This window comes from Notechis scutatus, chromosome 6 (assembly GCF_049901735.1).
Source record: "Notechis scutatus isolate UNSWTSFEM ecotype Mainland chromosome 6, rNotScu1.2, whole genome shotgun sequence".
In the NCBI taxonomy this organism is placed as follows: domain Eukaryota; kingdom Metazoa; phylum Chordata; class Lepidosauria; order Squamata; family Elapidae; genus Notechis; species Notechis scutatus.
The window spans coordinates 14,995,537-15,014,055 of NC_142014.1; the positions used below are offsets into that span (position 1 = coordinate 14,995,537).

The following is an 18,519-nucleotide window of genomic DNA, read 5'->3' on the forward strand; positions in this document are numbered from 1 at the left end:
TGGAAAGCAGATTATTGGGGTGGGGAGGGAATATGGATTTTACAGTATCCTTCCCCCTGGAGTGAGGTAGGAATGGAGATTTTACAGTATCCTTCCCCTGCCACGCCCACCAAGCCACGCCATGCCCACCAAGCCATGCCACACCCACCAAGCCATTCCACGTCCACCAAGCCACGCCCACAGAACTGGTAGTAAAAAAATTTGAATCCCACCACTGGTTTCTTTCTGTTTTCAGCTTGGAAAATGCAACTTGCTGTGATGGGACAACAAAGAGAAGTTTCTTTCACACCACATTTTAAAGCAGAGTTTTCAGTACTTGTATGTAACAGGACCAACTTGCACTCATGCAACTCTACTGGAAGCCCCAAAGCCCTTTCATTGGTTAGTGCAACTTTTTCATGTTTCAAAGGTGCTTAAGGAAATCCAACATGAAGGAAATAGGCCTGCCAAATTCATTTCAGTTAAAATCACTAAGAAGCATGCAATGCATGAGAAACATCTATGTTAGAAAGGGCTATATATCTATATGCCCACTTACCATGGTCACAATCATTCACACATATGAACTTAAGTTCTTAATGCTGCAATATGTTTAAATCATAGCGAACAACTACATGCAGCTGGATTGTAGCTATGATGGAATGTAGTGAGGAAGTAGAATCCTAGGAGGGAGGTGATGTACTACATAAGTGTAAGAGGCAACACAGCCCCTTCCTAATAGTTCACTGCAGAGGTGATATTCAGCAGGTTCTGACCAATTCTGGAGAACTAGTAGCAGACATTTTAAGTAGTTCAGAGAACCGGCAAAATTTATCTCTGACTGGAGATTTTACCTTCTCCTGCCACGCCCACCAAGCCATGCCCACAGAACCAGTAGTAAAAATTTTTGAATCCCACCACTGGTTCACAGAATATATATTGTGGATGCAGATAGTAGAGCTGTCAGTCTGGCAATATTGTGTGTCTTTATGTGTGAAACAATAAACACTCAGCTCAGAAGAATCATCACATGACATGGTCTGGATTAGGGTTAGGGTCAGTAGGCAAGGGATTTACTCTTTAGACATATATTTTAAAAAATCCTAAAATGTTTTTTAGAGCTATGCTGGGAAATGAAGATTTGAAGACAAAGTTCCCATACTGATTTTTACATGTCCCCTCCTTCCAAATTTTCTCATAGTAATTTCACAGTCAGCAATTGTGGCTGACCTAAAAACTTATTTCTTAGAGTTGAGGGAATTTTATTTTATTTTTTTAAAAAAACAATCATATTTTTCTTTCAATGCTTCCAGAGATTATTACATCTGGATTTTCAGTGTACAACGCAGTATTGTATAATGAATATGCAATATTGTATAGTTTTAAAATGAAATATTTATTAAAGGATTGACTGCCAAACTCTTAAGTCCCGACTGATTTGAATAAATTAGAAATCCCCTCCTTGCTTTTATATCAGAGACCGAGCAGAGAGAGAGTATTATTTTTAGGAATTTGGGGGTGGGGTGGGTGCCAACATAATTATAAGTCAATAGTTTCTTTTGGGCAGTATGTAGAGTATACTGTATTTTCTCTCTCTGTCTCCCTCCCTTCCTCTCTTTATTTCATATCTTGGAAATCAATGTGTCTACTGACTGGCATCTATGTTTTGTATGATATTAACAAATGGCAATTTCAGAAATTCCAATATGATTTTCAGAGTTTGAGAAAATAAGACATATTCCCATGTATCCCCAAATGTTAAACCAATAAACAAGCATCATCAGATAACTACCATAGCATAGCAAGTGACTTGATGAACATGTCAGGAGCATAATAGAGGAAAGCTATTATGTTTTGTGAAACCACAGAATGAGTGACAGGCAACAGTTCAAAAAGATTATATGGCTTTATTTTCTTGAAGTTAACTTGGTTCTGACTTGTATTTTTCAGGATGGATTAAGTTTACCATCTGTCAACATTTCAGGGAAACCATGTGGCTCAAATGTCTGCATTAAGGTATATATTTTGATATTAAGCTCTCTTATTGATTTGCATGCAATTAACAACTAAAAGTGTGTGTGTGTGTGTGTGTGTGTGTGTGAAACACATAAAAGATAAAAATCACAACATCTCACATTAAAATACAATGACATTAACAATCTGGGAAGTGATCCAACATTTTAAATTATGCAAAGCAGCTATCTCTGGCTGACAGAGATCATATTTTCAAAATTTTCACAGAAGATGATCTGGATTCAGTCCCTGCTTTATTTGGAAGTGAAATTCCTAAGATGCGGAGAAAGCAGAGCCCAAATAGCTGCCAATAAAGATGAGAAGTAGGAGCAGCATCATAGCTGGGCAGGATGGGAAAAGCCTTTGTACCCTGAAGACCATGAACTGAGGGCAATCACAGCATAAGTAGCAACAAATCCAGCATCAGACCAGTTTCTTGCATTTTTAATGGCCAACTGAGGCCAAAAGCATGCACATAAAGCAGTACTAATAAACACACCTCTATAAATCAACCAGCTAAATGCAAACATTAGGAGCAGTAATTTACTTTCCAGGCAGGATTTCTTCCTCCTACTTTTAGGTTTGGGGTATATAATCTAGTGGCCAAAGCATCCATATTGTCAGTGTGTATTTTGCTGCCTTGGAGCATAGCTCATCCTGCACGATCTTGCACCATTATTCTTGAGTGTGTATAGGTAGGGATCCTGAAAGTGGAGTTGTAAGTGGAGTCACTCAAATGCCTTTTAATTTGCTCAGCTTTGGTGTTTCCAATTTTCTGGCACATTTCTGTTCAACTAGGAGCACCAAGAAGCCTTTCAAGTGATCTTCTGATATGGTATTTTGCTTCAAAGTATTCTTTATAAGTTCAGGTTTATTATTTCTCTGCAGCTATCATTGTCACAAGTAAAAAAAAAAAAAAAAAGCAGAGAGGTATTGCTGATGCAGTGAACTTGAGAGAACACTTTTCTCTCCAAAGAATTTTGACCGCTTCCATTTGGTTGATTATCTTTATTTTTTTAAAACAATGACAGATTTCAGCAGTGAGTTGAATGAGAATAATTGCTCTGGAAATGGGTTTGATAAGCCTCTTGTTGGATCAGAAGTTCTCCACACAGATCCTCATCAATTGCCAACATAAGGCTTCACGATAACTTTGCTGCCAGCTAGTGTGATCACCAGGATTGTTACAGTGCAGAAATAGAGTAGCCTTTGAGCCAGTCACTCTTTCTTAGCCCTTGGAAGGAGGCAAGGGAAAGATACTTTTGAAAATGCTGTCAGGAATGACATGAAGACACAAATATACTGCATATACCCAATGAGAAGGTATTCTTTCTATGCACTCTCTGAACTTCTTTCAAAATAGGTAAATCCTATCTTGAGAACAGCATTCTCAACCATGGTAGTTTGAAAATGTATGGGCTTCAACTCCAAGAATTGGGGACGTGGCTGGCTGGGGAAATCTGAGAATTGAAATCCACATATCTTTAAGCTGCCAGGGTTGAGAAATAGTATTTTAGAAACTGTGCTGGCCAACTTGAATCTTTTTGAAGTAATTCCTATGATAACTCTCTCAGAGTAGTTACCTCATTATTCATGCTCACAAAATGCTGTTCTTTTTAATAAGGGAGAATATTTGTAGGTCAGGATTGAAATGAGGGGTTAAGGTCCTTGGTGTTCTCTGACCTTGGTTGTTTTGTTGAAGAAGTTTCATTACACAAATTAAAGAACAATTTTTAAAAATCTTCCCTCATTTTGTACTTTATCTATATGCTAAAAAAAAAAACCCTGAGTATATATGTACTTGGATTTTACTGCATGTTGTCTCTCATGATTATTCAGGAAAATGTTTTCTTTTCTTTCTTTTTCTAAACAAGGGATGGAGGACAGATGTGGACTATTCTGTTTCTTCATACATCTGTGATTTACCCTGCAGTAAGTTTCAATAGAAAAAAGGCTACTTCATATGTGATAAGGCAAAACATCTAAGGGTTCCTAACATATGTGATTTGGGAAGCTGGCACACTACTAAGTGCTTCTCAACTTTGTCAATTTTAAGATGTGTGGACATCTACTCTCAGAATCGCCCAGCCCCAACCCCATGGCTGGTTGAAGAATTTTAGGAGTTAAAGTCCACACATCTTAAAGTGACCAAATCTGGAGAGTTAGAGTTTTCAACCAGTTGTGGTGGGCAGTTGATGTACTTTGGCCCTTTGTCAAGACTATTTGCCTCTTGAATATGAAAGGTTATTCCGAGGACCCCATGAAGATGTCTCAATGAAGTGAAAACCTTTAACAAATACATACGGACTGTTGAGGTTGCCATCCTGGTGATAACTGAAAGAAGATAATATGCAGCTACCAAGTTTACGGTCGTGATGGCCATGGGAGGACAAACTAAGAGAAGATATTGACTTGACAAATAAAACCTCCAGACCTATAGATAAAATCTGACAATGAATGTGATGGCAGGCTAAAGATGAGAACCAGTTTGGTGTAGTGGTTAAGGCATCAAACTAAGATAGCCTGAGTTCTACGCCCACTTTAGGCATAAAGCTACATGTGTGACTTTAAGCCAGTCATTCTCTCAGCCCTAATAAGGAAGCAATGGTAAGCCAGTTTTGAAATCTTGCCAGGAAAAATACAGGATAGTGAAGGCAGTCATCAGTAGGCAGTGCAGACTCAAAGGTACCAAAAAAAAAAAAAAAAAAGGAAAAAAGGTAAGGATTCTCAAGATGATTATCTATGAGATTCAGAGATGCCTGCCTTGAAAATACCCTATGGTGAAGTATAGTATATAGTATGGTCAAATATGAGGTCTGGAAATGACCACAGGAAATACTTTATGGCATTTTATATTACATCATAATAATTACAATAATTTAATGTTATAAAATGCTTTATAAAATTTGCCAAATTTCAGTTCCATGGGAGTCAAGGCTGCTGTATTTTAGATGCACTCTGTAATAAGTTCATCCATTTGAGATACTGCACCTTAGTTCAAAAATTCTTGCCCTACGGTGCACCCACCGTTTTGCACAGTTAAAGGTTATAGACAAATAGAAGAATTGTAATAGTATGTAGATGAAGCACAGCACTTACAGATTTCTCATTGTTCAACAAATTGTACTGAGGGCAAAAGATACAACAGTATTTTGGGAGCGTGGAGGAGCTTTGATAGCTGTGTTTGGCCCAAGAATTATATTCTTATTCTCTGTCCATTCTTGTTCTAATAGATTAGGAAACAAAGATTCTTTTGCATATTTTCAAAGAAAGAGGAATGGAAGCAAGCAAATTATAAGAAACACGGATATAGAATTCCTAAAATATAGTATTCCTTGTGTGTATCTCATGTATTTCACCCTTTCTCCCACTCCCAACAATTGAAAATTGGGGTGTTTCATTACTTGAATTTCCAGCAAACTATCCACTGGGAGGCTTTCCATATTAGTGGGTTCATGTGGGTTCATGATGATAGCAACACTCCTGTGATATTTGGAGTAGGTCAACATCCATTTTAACCTCCATTGGATCTTCCACTTTGCTGTCTGAGCATGATGATTAATGGTAAATAGCCATAAATCCCTGTTAATTCATTTACATGGTGCTTTTGTTATGAAGCCTGTCAGTCTGTTTTTTCTTCATAATGATTTGGCTTTGAGTAGAAGAACTATCAAAATTTAATAAAAGAAAATAATAAGGCCTACTTATTCTTAGATGAACATCTAAGATACTATTTTGTTTAATTCCAGACTCTTCTACTGGGACTCAAGAATATTATGAATATTCCTTAAGCATCCTCTCTCTCATAGCATTTCTTGCCATATTTCTAATCATGTTGGCTCTCCTTGGACACAAACTTTTGTCAGGTACTGATTTATGCAGCGGAAAAGTCAACAATTTTGTTGTAACAATAGAACATTAGTTTTAATTGATCAATTTTAATTAATCAACACTGGCTTGGAAGTTTATAAGAAGTACTAACACACAATCAGCCAAAGGCGTGTTATCTTAGCTTTGTATTTTCACAATAACATTCAAGGAAAATTTGCATAGGGAAAATGTACAAGAGGTTGTTTTTTTTAACGATAGCTTTTACAATTCCGTCATGTCAATTTTTCTTTGAATATTATACTGAATGCTCAGGGCATTTTTTTACTCATTTGCAGAAAGCTTAGTACAGTTGGAATTATTCCCTTTTCAAAGCACCCTTTGTTATTATTTTGCATGTAGTGAAATCTATTTTTATATGAAATTTTATTGAGATCCAGTGGCAGTAATAATAAAATATTGCCTATGAAGAGGAAATAGAAAGCAAGGATTGTGGGTACCAAATCTTCCAGTAATGAATTCATAATTACATTATCTTCATTAATTTAATTAATTTTTAATGTTGAATTTTAACTTGCTTTGCCTCATTTAAATTTTATATATAGTTTTAATATTTTAATATTTTACTTATGCACCTCCCAGAGTCCCTTTGCAATGAAAATAAGCATCTATATTTTTATAAATAAACAAACAAACAACCAGGGACAATGTCTAAACAGGGGTGTCAAACTGGTGACCCACGGGTCAAATCGACAACACGATGCGGGCAAGTTTGACACCTGTGGTCTAAAGCATCCTTTGTCAAGCATCATGTTAAGTGTGAGCTCTGAAGTCAAATAGTTTATGTCCAGCCAATGCTGTCTGGGTAAAACATGCAAAAGAAGCAAATCAGTACAATTTCTCCTCACACACACACTTTTTTTTGGGGGGGGGGGCAAACCCTTTTAGAAAACGTATTCTAGAAGTGTGGTAGCTTTCCCATTAGCAGCACACCCATCAGGGCAGGTAGAATCCATTCCAAAATATCCATTTCTTATAAATGGATATGGTTGCTTTCCATTGCCACCTTTAGTACCCCGGTATGCTACTTACTCTCTTATTTTCTTTTTCTAGGAGGTACTGCATTCCCAAAATCTTTTCTATGAATGCTTTTGGGTATTATATGAGACCCAGAGACAAGAATTGCTAAGGCATTTTTAGATACGCAATTCATGTCATAGTTGGTGCTGCGTTTTAACAATGTGACTACAACCCATAAAAATAAATTATTATTTTTTTAAAAAACACTAAAAGCAAATTGTCTGGGGTATGCCAAACACCCAAAATGTCCATAAGAAATTCTATATGTACTTATTGACTTTTGGATTACAAGTTCAGTCCACCACATGACTGCAATTATCTCTAAATCTCTTTCAAGAGAGGGATTGACCCTTTCTTGCTTCAGCAGTAAATGTTAATATTTGTATGAAATCTCCAGTTTTGTTTACATAATAGATTTGGATTTTATACTTGACACTTACAGAAGGCCAATATTCTGTAAGTCAATCTTCCTCAGTTTGATACTTTCCAACTAGTTTGAACTTCCTATAATTGTGTCCTACAGAAGTTGCCACATTCACTGGAAAATATAATGTTGGTTCTAGAATTCCAATGATAAAGATTGATAGTATTTTACTTCCCTTTCACACTTGAATGCATCAGTAGATATGTTAATATGCCCTGCTGTAATTCCATTATCTGATATTTCTCCTAAAAAGCTAGATGGCTTTCCTGTACATGCTTTCCATTTCTGAGTAAGAGGTGTACAAACAAAATCAATGTGTGAGACATTTTGTAGCCTCTTCAGGACACAATAGGTTTTGTGAAACAACTCTCACATTGTCTAAGTAAGACTTTCCATTCTAATATCCAACTATAAAAAGCCTTCCAATTATAGCATCCTGGTGGATTTCTATGTCTGATGATTATTTGGGAAATTAAAAAGTCATAATATGAACTTATTGGCTGATTCACACATACGTGTCATATTGTCATGCTTCCCATAAGTTTCTTAGTGATTAATTGATCATGTAACCTGTACTGAATTGCAATGTTCATGCTTTTGTTAAAAAAACATTGAGCAGTAGTTTGTAATCTTGTTTATATTATTTGATCTTAATACTGATATTACGATAATTGTATGGTCAAAATGCAGAGGTGGTATTCAGCAGGTTCTGACCAGTTCTGGAGAACTGGTAGCAGAAAGTTTGAGTAGTTCAGAGAACCGTTAGTGGAAATTTTGAGTAGTTCGGAGAACCGGCAAACACCACCTATGACTGGCCGCTCTCCCATCTATTTGCTGAACTATAAAATCTCCATTCCCTCCGCACCCCACTAACCTGCTTTCCAGCTCCTTACTCCTGTGAGGGCAACAACAACAAAAAAGACCCAGCCAATCAGCTGGGACTCTGGAGGCAGAGAATAGATGGGAGTGGGGCCAATCAGAGGTGGTATTTGCCAGTTCTCTGGACTACTCAAAATTTCTGCTATCGGTTCTTCAGAACTAGTCAGAACCTTCTGAACACCACTTCTAGTTCTCATTTAATATGTTCAGCATGTTTCAGATGGTCCACCAGTTTCCCAGTGGTTGGGAGATCCTAGTTCTAACTTAATCCAGTGCCATCACCATACATGCTCAGAGAAGCTTTCCACAGTTGAATGGTTGGTGGACATGTGAATGAAGGACCACACAAACTCACTAGGGTATTGAGATTAAGGAAAAAAAACTCATCTACTTGCCACCACACAGCCATAAAACTCATTGGAATAGAGCCATATACATTGCCAAGAATTCACAGAGGAAAGATTATCACGGTGACATAAAGAGCCACATCAGTGAAGAACAGAATTAACGGATAACATTTTTTTTCTCAGTTAATTCTAGGAAGACTCATGAAGAGAAAAGTGTATTACACATGATAACACACAGGTAAGCATGTGTTTTTGTATAGTTCTTTGACATTCTGAAGAATCTTTGCTCTAAAATGCAAGTAATTATTTTACAGTCAGTTTGTCATGAATTCTTAAAATTGGGGATGAATATTACAGTTGTTTTAATATCAGTAAAATAAAAGGTACTGAATTATAGCTAATATATGAATATAATTAAAAATGTCAGAGGACATTCCATAGCTATGAAGCATATTTTTACAAATACATTTATAAAGTTCTAATATTGAGAGAAGAAATGTTCTTCTGTTAGAATTTCTGATTTCACTAAAATTACAATTATTCCTGTGTGAAATAATTTAAAGCTTCTATTTACTTTTAGGTAACCCAGTTCTGGAGAAAGATATGAAGTATATACCTCATGCTTCTGCCTTGGTAAAATTTCATGTAAAGAAACTGTGTATTTGGGTTGAGACTATTTAAGTTGGTTTAGGACATAAATAATTGGTAGTTTAAATACATTTATAGCTTGTCATTTATTATTTAATTTTAGTGATGTTTGGGAATGAGATGTAAATCCTCTCACTCTCTGAATTGTTAAATCATCACATATTACTCTAGATAATTGCTTGAATCTTTTACCTAGAATGTCAACTAGAACTCACAGTCTCCTGGTGTCTAGCCTGATGCCTTAAACCAAGGCTGTCAAACTCCCAGGCAGCGGGCTGGATGTGTCCTACACTGGCCACACCCAATTTAGTGAAGGGGAAAAAAAGTCCCGATAAGTCACATGACACCACCATGATGACATGAGTTTGACACCCCTGCCTTAAACCATTAGACCAAACTAGCTATCTCGACTCAAAGATTTAGATCACAACCCTTAATCTTTACATGACTTTCATGCATAATTGGTTGCCTACAATAATTTCAGCAAACTTTTGTTTTTAGAAAAATCAAAGTAGTCACAAGGAGCCAAAAGTGACTTGATGACACATAATTAAGTTTTGCATTTACACTTATCTGCATAACCTAAAATTTGCTTGTGCTAACACAAAAATAACTGAGTCCAGAATGCTAAGTAGTTTATAGAATCTGACCATTTATTTCAGAGTATTTCCATACCAGAGATTCATCATATTTTAACATGTCACCCAGCCATCCCCGTAGTGCTGTTTCACTAATAGAGATGGGTTTTATATGACCATAGCGATGGCTGATACTATAAGGTGCTATAAATTACTTTGTCTTGAAACATTTTCATCTGTATTTAATTGGTTTGAAATGGCAAGCAGCTGGAGAGCTCTTAAAGCAGCATAAAATATATCATAGAGAGGTCCAATTTGGCCAGGTAAAAGGAATTAAAATCCTGCTGTTATATATGTTTATCATTAACTACAATTATGTACATTATTACTCAACAGTTTCCCATTAAGAGAATTGGTATTTCCATGGATTCATCTGATTGCCAATTTAGAAACATTTTATATACTGTACCTAGAAATCTAGTAACTGCAGGGAGGATGCATTAATGCCTTTCCTATTTCTTTTTGGATGATTTGTTTTTATTTATATATGTGTGTGTGTGTGTGTACATATATACATACATATATACATACATATACATATGCATATATATTGAATAGGGATATATATCTGACATATTTTAATAGCGGGCGGTTCCCATTTGGCAAATTTATAGAAAATGCATGCCCCTTTTATCAATAGAATCAGTAGCTTCTACTTCTTTTGTGATAGACTATATTTAAACTGTTTTCTACTTATATATTTTGCCTACATATGCCAATGAAAAATGATACATTTCCTGCTTTGCAAGCAAAAATTTATTACCTATTGCCTAATGATATAAATTACAGCTACTTCAGCCTGCCAATATTTGCAGAACAAGCTCTTTATAGGAATATATGAGCTAGTAAAACAGATTGGTAGCCTTAGAGACTGATACGCATAATTGCACTTTTCAAATTGCAGATATTTCAAGAGTCTTGTGTCTCATTTTCTGTTTTTCTCAGGATGAAATAGCACCATTTGTTTTATGTATGAAGAAAAGCAGACAACTTAGCAGGATGTTGTCACTTCCTCCGTCTTAAAGTAATTGAAAGATTTCTCTACTGTAAATGGTTTACATGTGTAAATAATCCTCTTGTGTGCCAGAGGTCTTCCTTGACTTCAGAAACAGGAATAATTTTTTGTGAGGCAAATTCCTTACTCTGTGCTCTATTGTCTCCCTTCCTGAAATGATTTGATAACAAAGGATCTTTTTGTAGACAGTTTGACTTTCTCCTAAATCAATGATGGTGTCCTTTATATTTGTGGAACAAAGCCATGCACAAACCAACACAAGAGCAGGAATTGGAACCTGGACATTTCATACATAATGGACAGTTTTGTTCTCACCCTCTTGATGACCAATTTCGTGAAAACAAATCATGACGATAATACTATAAGTGTAGTTCATGGCATTTTAAAGCACTACGGTATCATATAGGATGGATCTATGATAAAATATGCCCTGTAATGTAAAAAAAAGATATCACTGATCTCTATGGTTCTTTCATGTTTTATATACCTTTCCCTTAAAAGTACTGCTATGGATAGAAACCTAAACATGAACTGGCATGTGACACAATGTTTTCAGTGTTTAAAGTCCTGGGCACACTTTAGACAGAACTGGGTGCTATTGAATTCTGTGGGACATGTGTCTTATTTTAGTTGTTATGTACAGGTTCTGAAAGAGCCTATTACTGATTAGTGGGCTGCTCCTATGTCCATCATCTGCTTCCTAGAATCTAAACTAGCTTTGTCAGACCATTTCAATGTTCAGTGGCATTAGGGTAGCATCTTTTCAGACTAACAAATATTCTGGAAAAGCATTAACGTCTGTGAGAACAGCTCACTTAATCAGATTACATGAAGTTTATGCCTCTTGATGTTTTGTTAGTAGGAAAAGGTGCTACCAAACTCCCAATTTTTGGGTACCATAGTGTTTCTCAACCTTGGATGCATGGATTTCAACTCCCAAAATTCCCCAATCAGAATGCAGGCTGGGGAATTTTGGGAGTTGAAGTTCATGTACATCTTAAAATTGCTGAGATTGAGAAGCACTGCCATAGATTAACATGGGTCTTCTCTTAAAGATCCACAGGAATGCTCCAATTACTACAGTATATGACTTCTTTTCCCTCCAGCAGTCCTCTTAAAACCTTTTCACCCTACTCTACATCAAAATCTAAACTAGGGAAGGGAGTGTGAGGAAAAGGTAAGGAAACTAAGGGAGGAATATAATAAAAAAGCAGTGGCTTATTGAGTACTTTAATAAGGTGGAGTTTGATTATATGGTATATCTCCAGCTGAGCTACCTTGGCCTAAGCTAAGCTTATGAATGGGCTATGTTAACTAATCATATGTGGTTTTTCTTCCAAATAAAGGATTTGATCTTTAGCATTTTAAATTATTGCAGTAAATAAATACAAAAAAATGTGTTTATCTTTCTGAGAAAACTGTATTATTGGTATTGGCCACAAGGAGATATTTGGGCCATGTTTAAATAACTTTGTAAAGTATTTAATATTTAACAGAAATCCAAAGGACATGTGGAAACATTATTTTATGTTCCCAAATGGGTAGCTGTAGTAGTGTTTTGCAGCAAAAGAGACAGCAAGAACATGTGTTCTTTCGTGTCAATGTTTTATATATTACTGTCAATATTTATACTTGCAAAGGAAAATAATAAAATACTCCGAACTCTACAAATGTCAAAAGTGTGTCATCTATTTCTCCTACTGTCATACAGTCTTCATTTCTCGTGAAAAATGAGTAAAGTTAATAGGCATGAAAATTATGCTGTCTAGACTCTAAACCATGTGGGATTACTTGATTTACACATGCAATGGTTTCCACAGCCCCACATCTTCCCAAGTGGGAGAAATAGTGAAGACTATAAAAAGCCTGGCCTTAGAGACACTTTTTCCATCTGTTGATTAATTTCTCTTAGGTTTTCAGAAGGCACATTTCATAGAAATGTGAAAATACAAGCCATGTTGAAACTAGGGAATGTTCCTTCTGAGACATTTGTCACCCCCACATTCTTTCTGTGAAGTCAGCTGCTGCTTTTTTGACCATTGTCTAGTTTGCTGGGGTATAATAATAGTTTCATAATAGTTTCAGACTTGGTTGCTCCTTTGCCACTTTCAGGAAAAAAAATAGAGACATATGAACCATATATTGAACATTCCCTCAGTACATGTGGTGCTTCTGGTTTCATTCTAATTAGGTTACTAATTTGTATGGCTTTTATTCATAATTGTATGAATAAGCCTGAGATTTTGGTCTGGGGAAAAAAGAACTTCTTGAAACTGAAGTGGGGAATTACATAATTATTCATTATCAGAAAGCTTCATAACATTACATCAAACATGGAATGGATCTATGTTAAAACGCTGCAAAACAAGATTTGTTTTTGTTGACAATTTGTAATAAAACTAAATGGCTATAATCATGTTTCAATTTTCTGATGGAATCGAAGAAAGTGCAATAGTCCATCTTACTGGCCATCTTTTGTTTAGTAGTGATCAACATTAAAGAAATAGTGACTGCTATGTTCATGTGCCCCTGAAATCTTGTGACATGGAAAACTAATTTCATAATCACTTAAACACATGACTTTTCTCTCAATACACATGAAATAACCTTTCACAATTTGGATCGGTGCAAAGTCTGTTCCTAAGAAGTGTGATTTCAAGTCTGTCCTATGACATGTTTCACACAGCTGGGAAGCAGACATGTAATTTCCAAGCGTGGGTTTTGGAAACAAAACCATTGTTGAACGTGCAACAATAACAACTTCCTTCAGATTTTGTCCCAGAATTCAACTGTTACATCTTATTAGGAAAATCCAAAACAACAAAAAATTAATCACATGAAACAGAATCAATGCAATTTAACTGAAACACTGTTATGAATCCTCCAAAGACCATAATAATCCATGCAGATAAAGTTGGTATAAAGGCTCACATACTCAGTCATGCCTCAGCTGTAGAAATGATTTAGTTGCACAACACAGTCATGCTGAAATCCTCCAGTTTTTTTTTTTTTTTTAAAGATCTGGTAGGGCTTGTGGAATTGAGAGGCAGAGGAGGAAATAGGAGCTGTTTTGGGAAGTGTCATTGTCAGATACATTTATACTATAGCCTGAGGTTGATTCCTTATGATATTACTACCTGCTCATACCTGTTCATTTGCTAAGGTGTTATCTCCTTTTGAGTTGATATTTCCAAGCAAGGAATGAAAGAACCGGGAAGGAAAAGAAACATCTTCACATTTTATTACATTCTTTCTGGAGATGGTGCAGAATAAAAGGCACAGGGATTAATAATGACAATTAAAAGAAAGGGGTTGGGAAACTTGAGAAAACTCTCTAAATGGAAATGTTTCCATTAATCTAGAATTTGCAGGACAGAGACCAAAGAAGGTGAACAACCAAGAGAGATATCAGGAGTTCAATAAAACTTAAAAAATATTTACTAAGAAGTTGCTTTTAAACACTTCCGATATCAAGAGGGCACGACTGCAATCAGCCAGATGAGTCCTAATTGTAAGAGAGAGTCATGTTCTGGAACTCAACTTACAAGGAAGCTAACAGTAATAGAATTGGAGGAGACCTTGGAGGTCATCTAGTCCAACCACCTGTTCTTCCAGGAGACCTATACTATTTCTGATAAACAGCTATCCAGTCTTTTCCTAAAAGCCTACAGTGATGAGGCACTCACAACTTCTGCAGGCAAGTCATTCCACTGGTTAATTGTTCCCATTGCTAGGAATTTCCTACTTGGTTTTAGATTGCTTCTCTTCTTGATTAGTTTCCATCCATGGTTCCTTGTCCTGCCCCCTGCTTTGGTAAACAAGTTGGCCACCTCTTCCTTGTGGCAGCCCTTCAAGTATTGGAAGACTTGCTGTCATGTCATCCCCGGTTCTTCTTTTTATTAGACTAGGAGGAATACTGAGTTCCTGCAATTGTTCTTCATACATTTTTAGCTTCTAGGCCCCTAATCATTTTTGTAGCTCTTCTCTGAACTCTTTCCAAAACCTCAACATCTTTTTTTTTATTGGGGTGACCAAAACTGGTTGCAGTATTTTAAGCGTGGTTTTACTAAGGCTTTGTAGAGTGGTACTAGTACTTCATGTGACCTTGATTCTATCCCTCTGTTAATGCAACCTAGGATTGCATTGGCTTTTTTGGCTGCTGCCACACACTGTTGGCTCAGGTTTAGATGGTTGTCTGCTAAGACTTCTAGGTTTTCTACTAGGATGTTTAGATGGTTGTCTACAAGACTAGGTAGGAAAAGGGCATATCTTATAGCTCTATTCCCCATTACCTCACCCTTTGGAATCCTTACTCAGTTCAGGGACAGTTAACAAGCGGGAAATTAATATTTGTATTTACTTTCATTAGAGAGGAAGGTGAAGAGATTGCAAGAGAATAAGCACCCAGTGGGGAATACACATTGAAAGGAATGGCTTGGCAGTGTTTCTCCCTACTTAGGAATAAAAAAACAAAACGACTTGGGGTTTTAATTGACTAAGACCACGGCAATTTCAGAGAGCAGCACAAGGCAGCAAAGGTGCTAATCAAGGTTGAGCTAACTTGCTGCTAGCACCTTTCAGGGAAGTGAAGCCTATCTATCAAAGAAAAGCAATTTAGGAGGAAGTAGCTTGTCCAGGCAAACTCTTTCCTCTGTAAGGGAGGAAATTCTGGGAAAGGGGAAAGGAAGAAGAAAATACAAAAAAAATATAAGTTAGACAATCAAGCACAGGACAGGCAGTTAGTTTTCACATATTGTAAAAAAAAAAAGAGGACACATCACCAGAAACCAACAGGACAACCAATTTGCATAGCTATAAATATAGCTTTCAGTACTGTAAATATGCAATGCAGCTCCCCATATGAGGTAACCTGGAATAAGATGACCAGTGAACTTGATTTTGCTACTGTTAAGGTTTAACTTGACACAGGCTAGGACCGAATTGTCAACACTAAAGTAAAACAAATAATCATCCCTTCCTACCTATCAATGACTACTTCAGCTTCAACCGCAACAATACACAAGCACACAATAGATACAAACTCAAGGTAAACTGCACCAAACTCTATTGCAGGAAATACGACTTCAGCAACAGAGTGGTCAATGTCTGGAATACTCTACCTGACTCTGTGGTTTCTTCCCCAAACCCCAAAAACTTTAACCTTAGACTGTCGACAGTCTTTCTTAAGAGGTCTGTAAGGGACATACATAAGCGCACCAACGTGCCTACCGTCCCTGTCCTAATGTTTTCTTTTTATTCATATCCATTTTATGTATTAATAATCATGTTTATACTTATATCTGTTATCTAATATATGCTTCACAAATAAATAATTTAAAAAAATAGAAAAAAAAAAGTCTGGAAAATCTCAAGGGAAGAGTGGGCCACCTACTACCTATTGATTTCATGCAATACCAAAAACACTTGTTTCCCATCTGGAGCCTCGAAGCACAATATGTTACCTTTTTAATGACTTGCATTCATGTCTGCATATAAGACTTCATATAGCTTTATACACCCAAAACAATCCCTCAAGCACAAAGCCAAACAGTCATTCCATTTCTTACCAACATGTTTAGATTCATCCTCTCCTAATCTGTTTTCCTCTAGAGATCCTAACTATAACTCTCAGAAATTTCAGTTGTCCGTAAAAATGAAAACTTCATTTAAAATTTAAAACATCAGCACACATCTCCCTCAATCCCTTCCTACTAGTAACTAGACCATGTGTTTATTCTTTTGTTCTTAACAAAAGGAAGCTAGAGATCATTTTCTAAAAATTATATATATATAATATATATATATTTTCTTAAGTTTTCGCGGGTACTTACATGTATGGTATTCAGCTTTGTTCGGGTATTTTCCCACGTCATTGTAGTTGTGCTTTTAAAGTTGTAGCAACGTTTCGGCAGAATCTCACCTGCCATCATCAGGCTTCTGTATTGTGTTCGTCTGTGAGTCAGACTTTTACAGTGGTTTCAGATTTAAATTTGGGGCTAGCCTACTGCTGCGCCAGAATGGTTTTTTCTTCATCCTGATTGGTTGGGAGTCTTGGTCTGTGTTTATTGGTCTTGGAGTTTGCTGTGTTCTGCTTGATTGGTGTTTCTAATAACTTCTGTCTGTTTTGTAGCTTCTTTTTGTCTTGATTGGCTGGCAACATTGTGTTTCCTGTATTGGAGGCTTTTAATGCAGCTTGGCTCCGAGTAAATGGATGGCTATCATTTATTAGGAAGCTAGGTTTCATCTGGTTTCCTGGTTGGGTGTGTGTGAGCTGGAGGTATCAGGGGGAGTCTGTTTGTGCCCAGGTGTTTGAGAGTGCAGGCTTCCAGATAATTGACAGTCTGGTGGAGTCATCTCTTCTATTCATGCTTTCAGGTCTTTTTTCAATCTCTATGGCTTCTCTGATAATTCTGTAGCTGGGGTTTTCTATAGTGACTAGAGTTTTGGTGCCATTGAAATCGATGCTATAACCTGTGGCTTTCATGTGTTGGACTAGTGAGGAAGTGTGTTCCAGCTTTTTTACTGCATTTTTGTGTTCATCCAAGCGGGTACAAATTCTTCTATTGGTCTGTCCAATGTATGTGGCAGGGCATGATGCACAGGGGACTTCATATATGCCTTGGTTTTCCAGGTCAATTTTATGTTTGGGGTTTCGTAGGATGGCTGCTATTTTTTTGTCTGTTTTGAAGGCAGTCTTGATGTGATGCCTCTGTAGTATCTTACTGATTTTGTCTGTAGTACCTCTTATGTAGGGCAGGACAGCTGTTCCATAGGTCTGTTCATCTTCTAGGTTTCCATTATGTCTCAGTGTGTGTTTTTGTGGATCAAGCCAGTGATTTTGCCTTTGTGGAAGCCGTTGGCTGTCAGTACTTTAGTCAGGGTGCATAGTTCAGTCTTTATGTGTGTCTTGTCTGCCAGGCGTTTGGTTCTGGCAATTAGTGTTTTGGCCACAGAGTTTATCTGTGCTGAGTGATGGTGGGATTGGGCATTGAGGTAGCGGTTGGTGTGTGTTTTCTTCTGGTATATGGTGTGTCCTAGTGTGCCATCTGTTTTTTTGTAGATTAGTACATCTAGGAATGGTAGTTGTTTGTTTGTTTCCGTTTCCATGGTGAATTTGATTTTGGGGTGTGTGCTGTTTAGGTGTGTTAGGAAGTTGGAGCCCTCCCGTCTGCCCCGGCTCTATACTGACTTTTATTTCCTGTTGCACGGCACAGCCGAATGTCACGCGTCAGCCGTTGAAGACACAGGGAGAATGCAGGACTGCAGGAGAAGATTAGTAGGAAACCCTCTGCACATGCGCAAAGTGCGCATTCACACACAAAGCATGCCCATGAAGCCCCGGCCACAGAACCGGTGGTAAACAAATTTGAAACCCACCACTGGATGATGCCCAATGTAGTTTCAGATTGCCTCTTCAAAGCTGAATCAAGAATGCTGACAAAAGCTTAATTTGGTGTCTATAGCTTATAATAATATTGATGGGTAATATGGATGGGTCAAAACACGCTCAGATTAAATCCTCAGAGAGAGAGAGAGAGTTTCTGGTGTTAACTCTTGTCAAGGTATTTGGTTCCTGATATTACTTCTGAACTAGTTAGTTTAGGCTGGACTATTGCCAGGTATATAGTTATCTAGGATAATCTATATAATTTGCTTTGTGGGTAAATG

The 18,519-nt window shown here is 37.0% G+C and overlaps 1 protein-coding gene across 8 annotated transcripts in view; it reads left to right on the forward strand.

Moving 5' to 3' along the window:
- The window catches only part of IL17REL (interleukin 17 receptor E like), a 63,099-nt gene extending 52,129 nt beyond the window's left edge, over nucleotides 1-10,970 (forward strand). For 2 of the 8 annotated variants that reach the window (XM_087969421.1, XM_026669027.2), the window contains exons 13-19: nucleotides 236-381; nucleotides 1,930-1,995; nucleotides 3,867-3,924; nucleotides 5,742-5,858; nucleotides 8,734-8,788; nucleotides 9,131-9,183; nucleotides 10,782-10,970. In XM_087969421.1, coding sequence (XP_087825547.1) covers nucleotides 236-381; nucleotides 1,930-1,995; nucleotides 3,867-3,924; nucleotides 5,742-5,858; nucleotides 8,734-8,788; nucleotides 9,131-9,134 — 446 coding nt within the window. In that variant the 3' untranslated portion in view covers nucleotides 9,135-9,183; nucleotides 10,782-10,970. The remainder of the gene's footprint in view (nucleotides 1-235; nucleotides 382-1,929; nucleotides 1,996-3,866; nucleotides 3,925-5,741; nucleotides 5,859-8,733; nucleotides 8,789-9,130; nucleotides 9,184-10,781) is intronic. The other 6 variants (XM_087969420.1, XM_026669026.2, XM_087969424.1 and 3 more) reach the window with 3 other exon arrangements.
- Nucleotides 10,971-18,519: the final 7,549 nt, after the last annotated feature.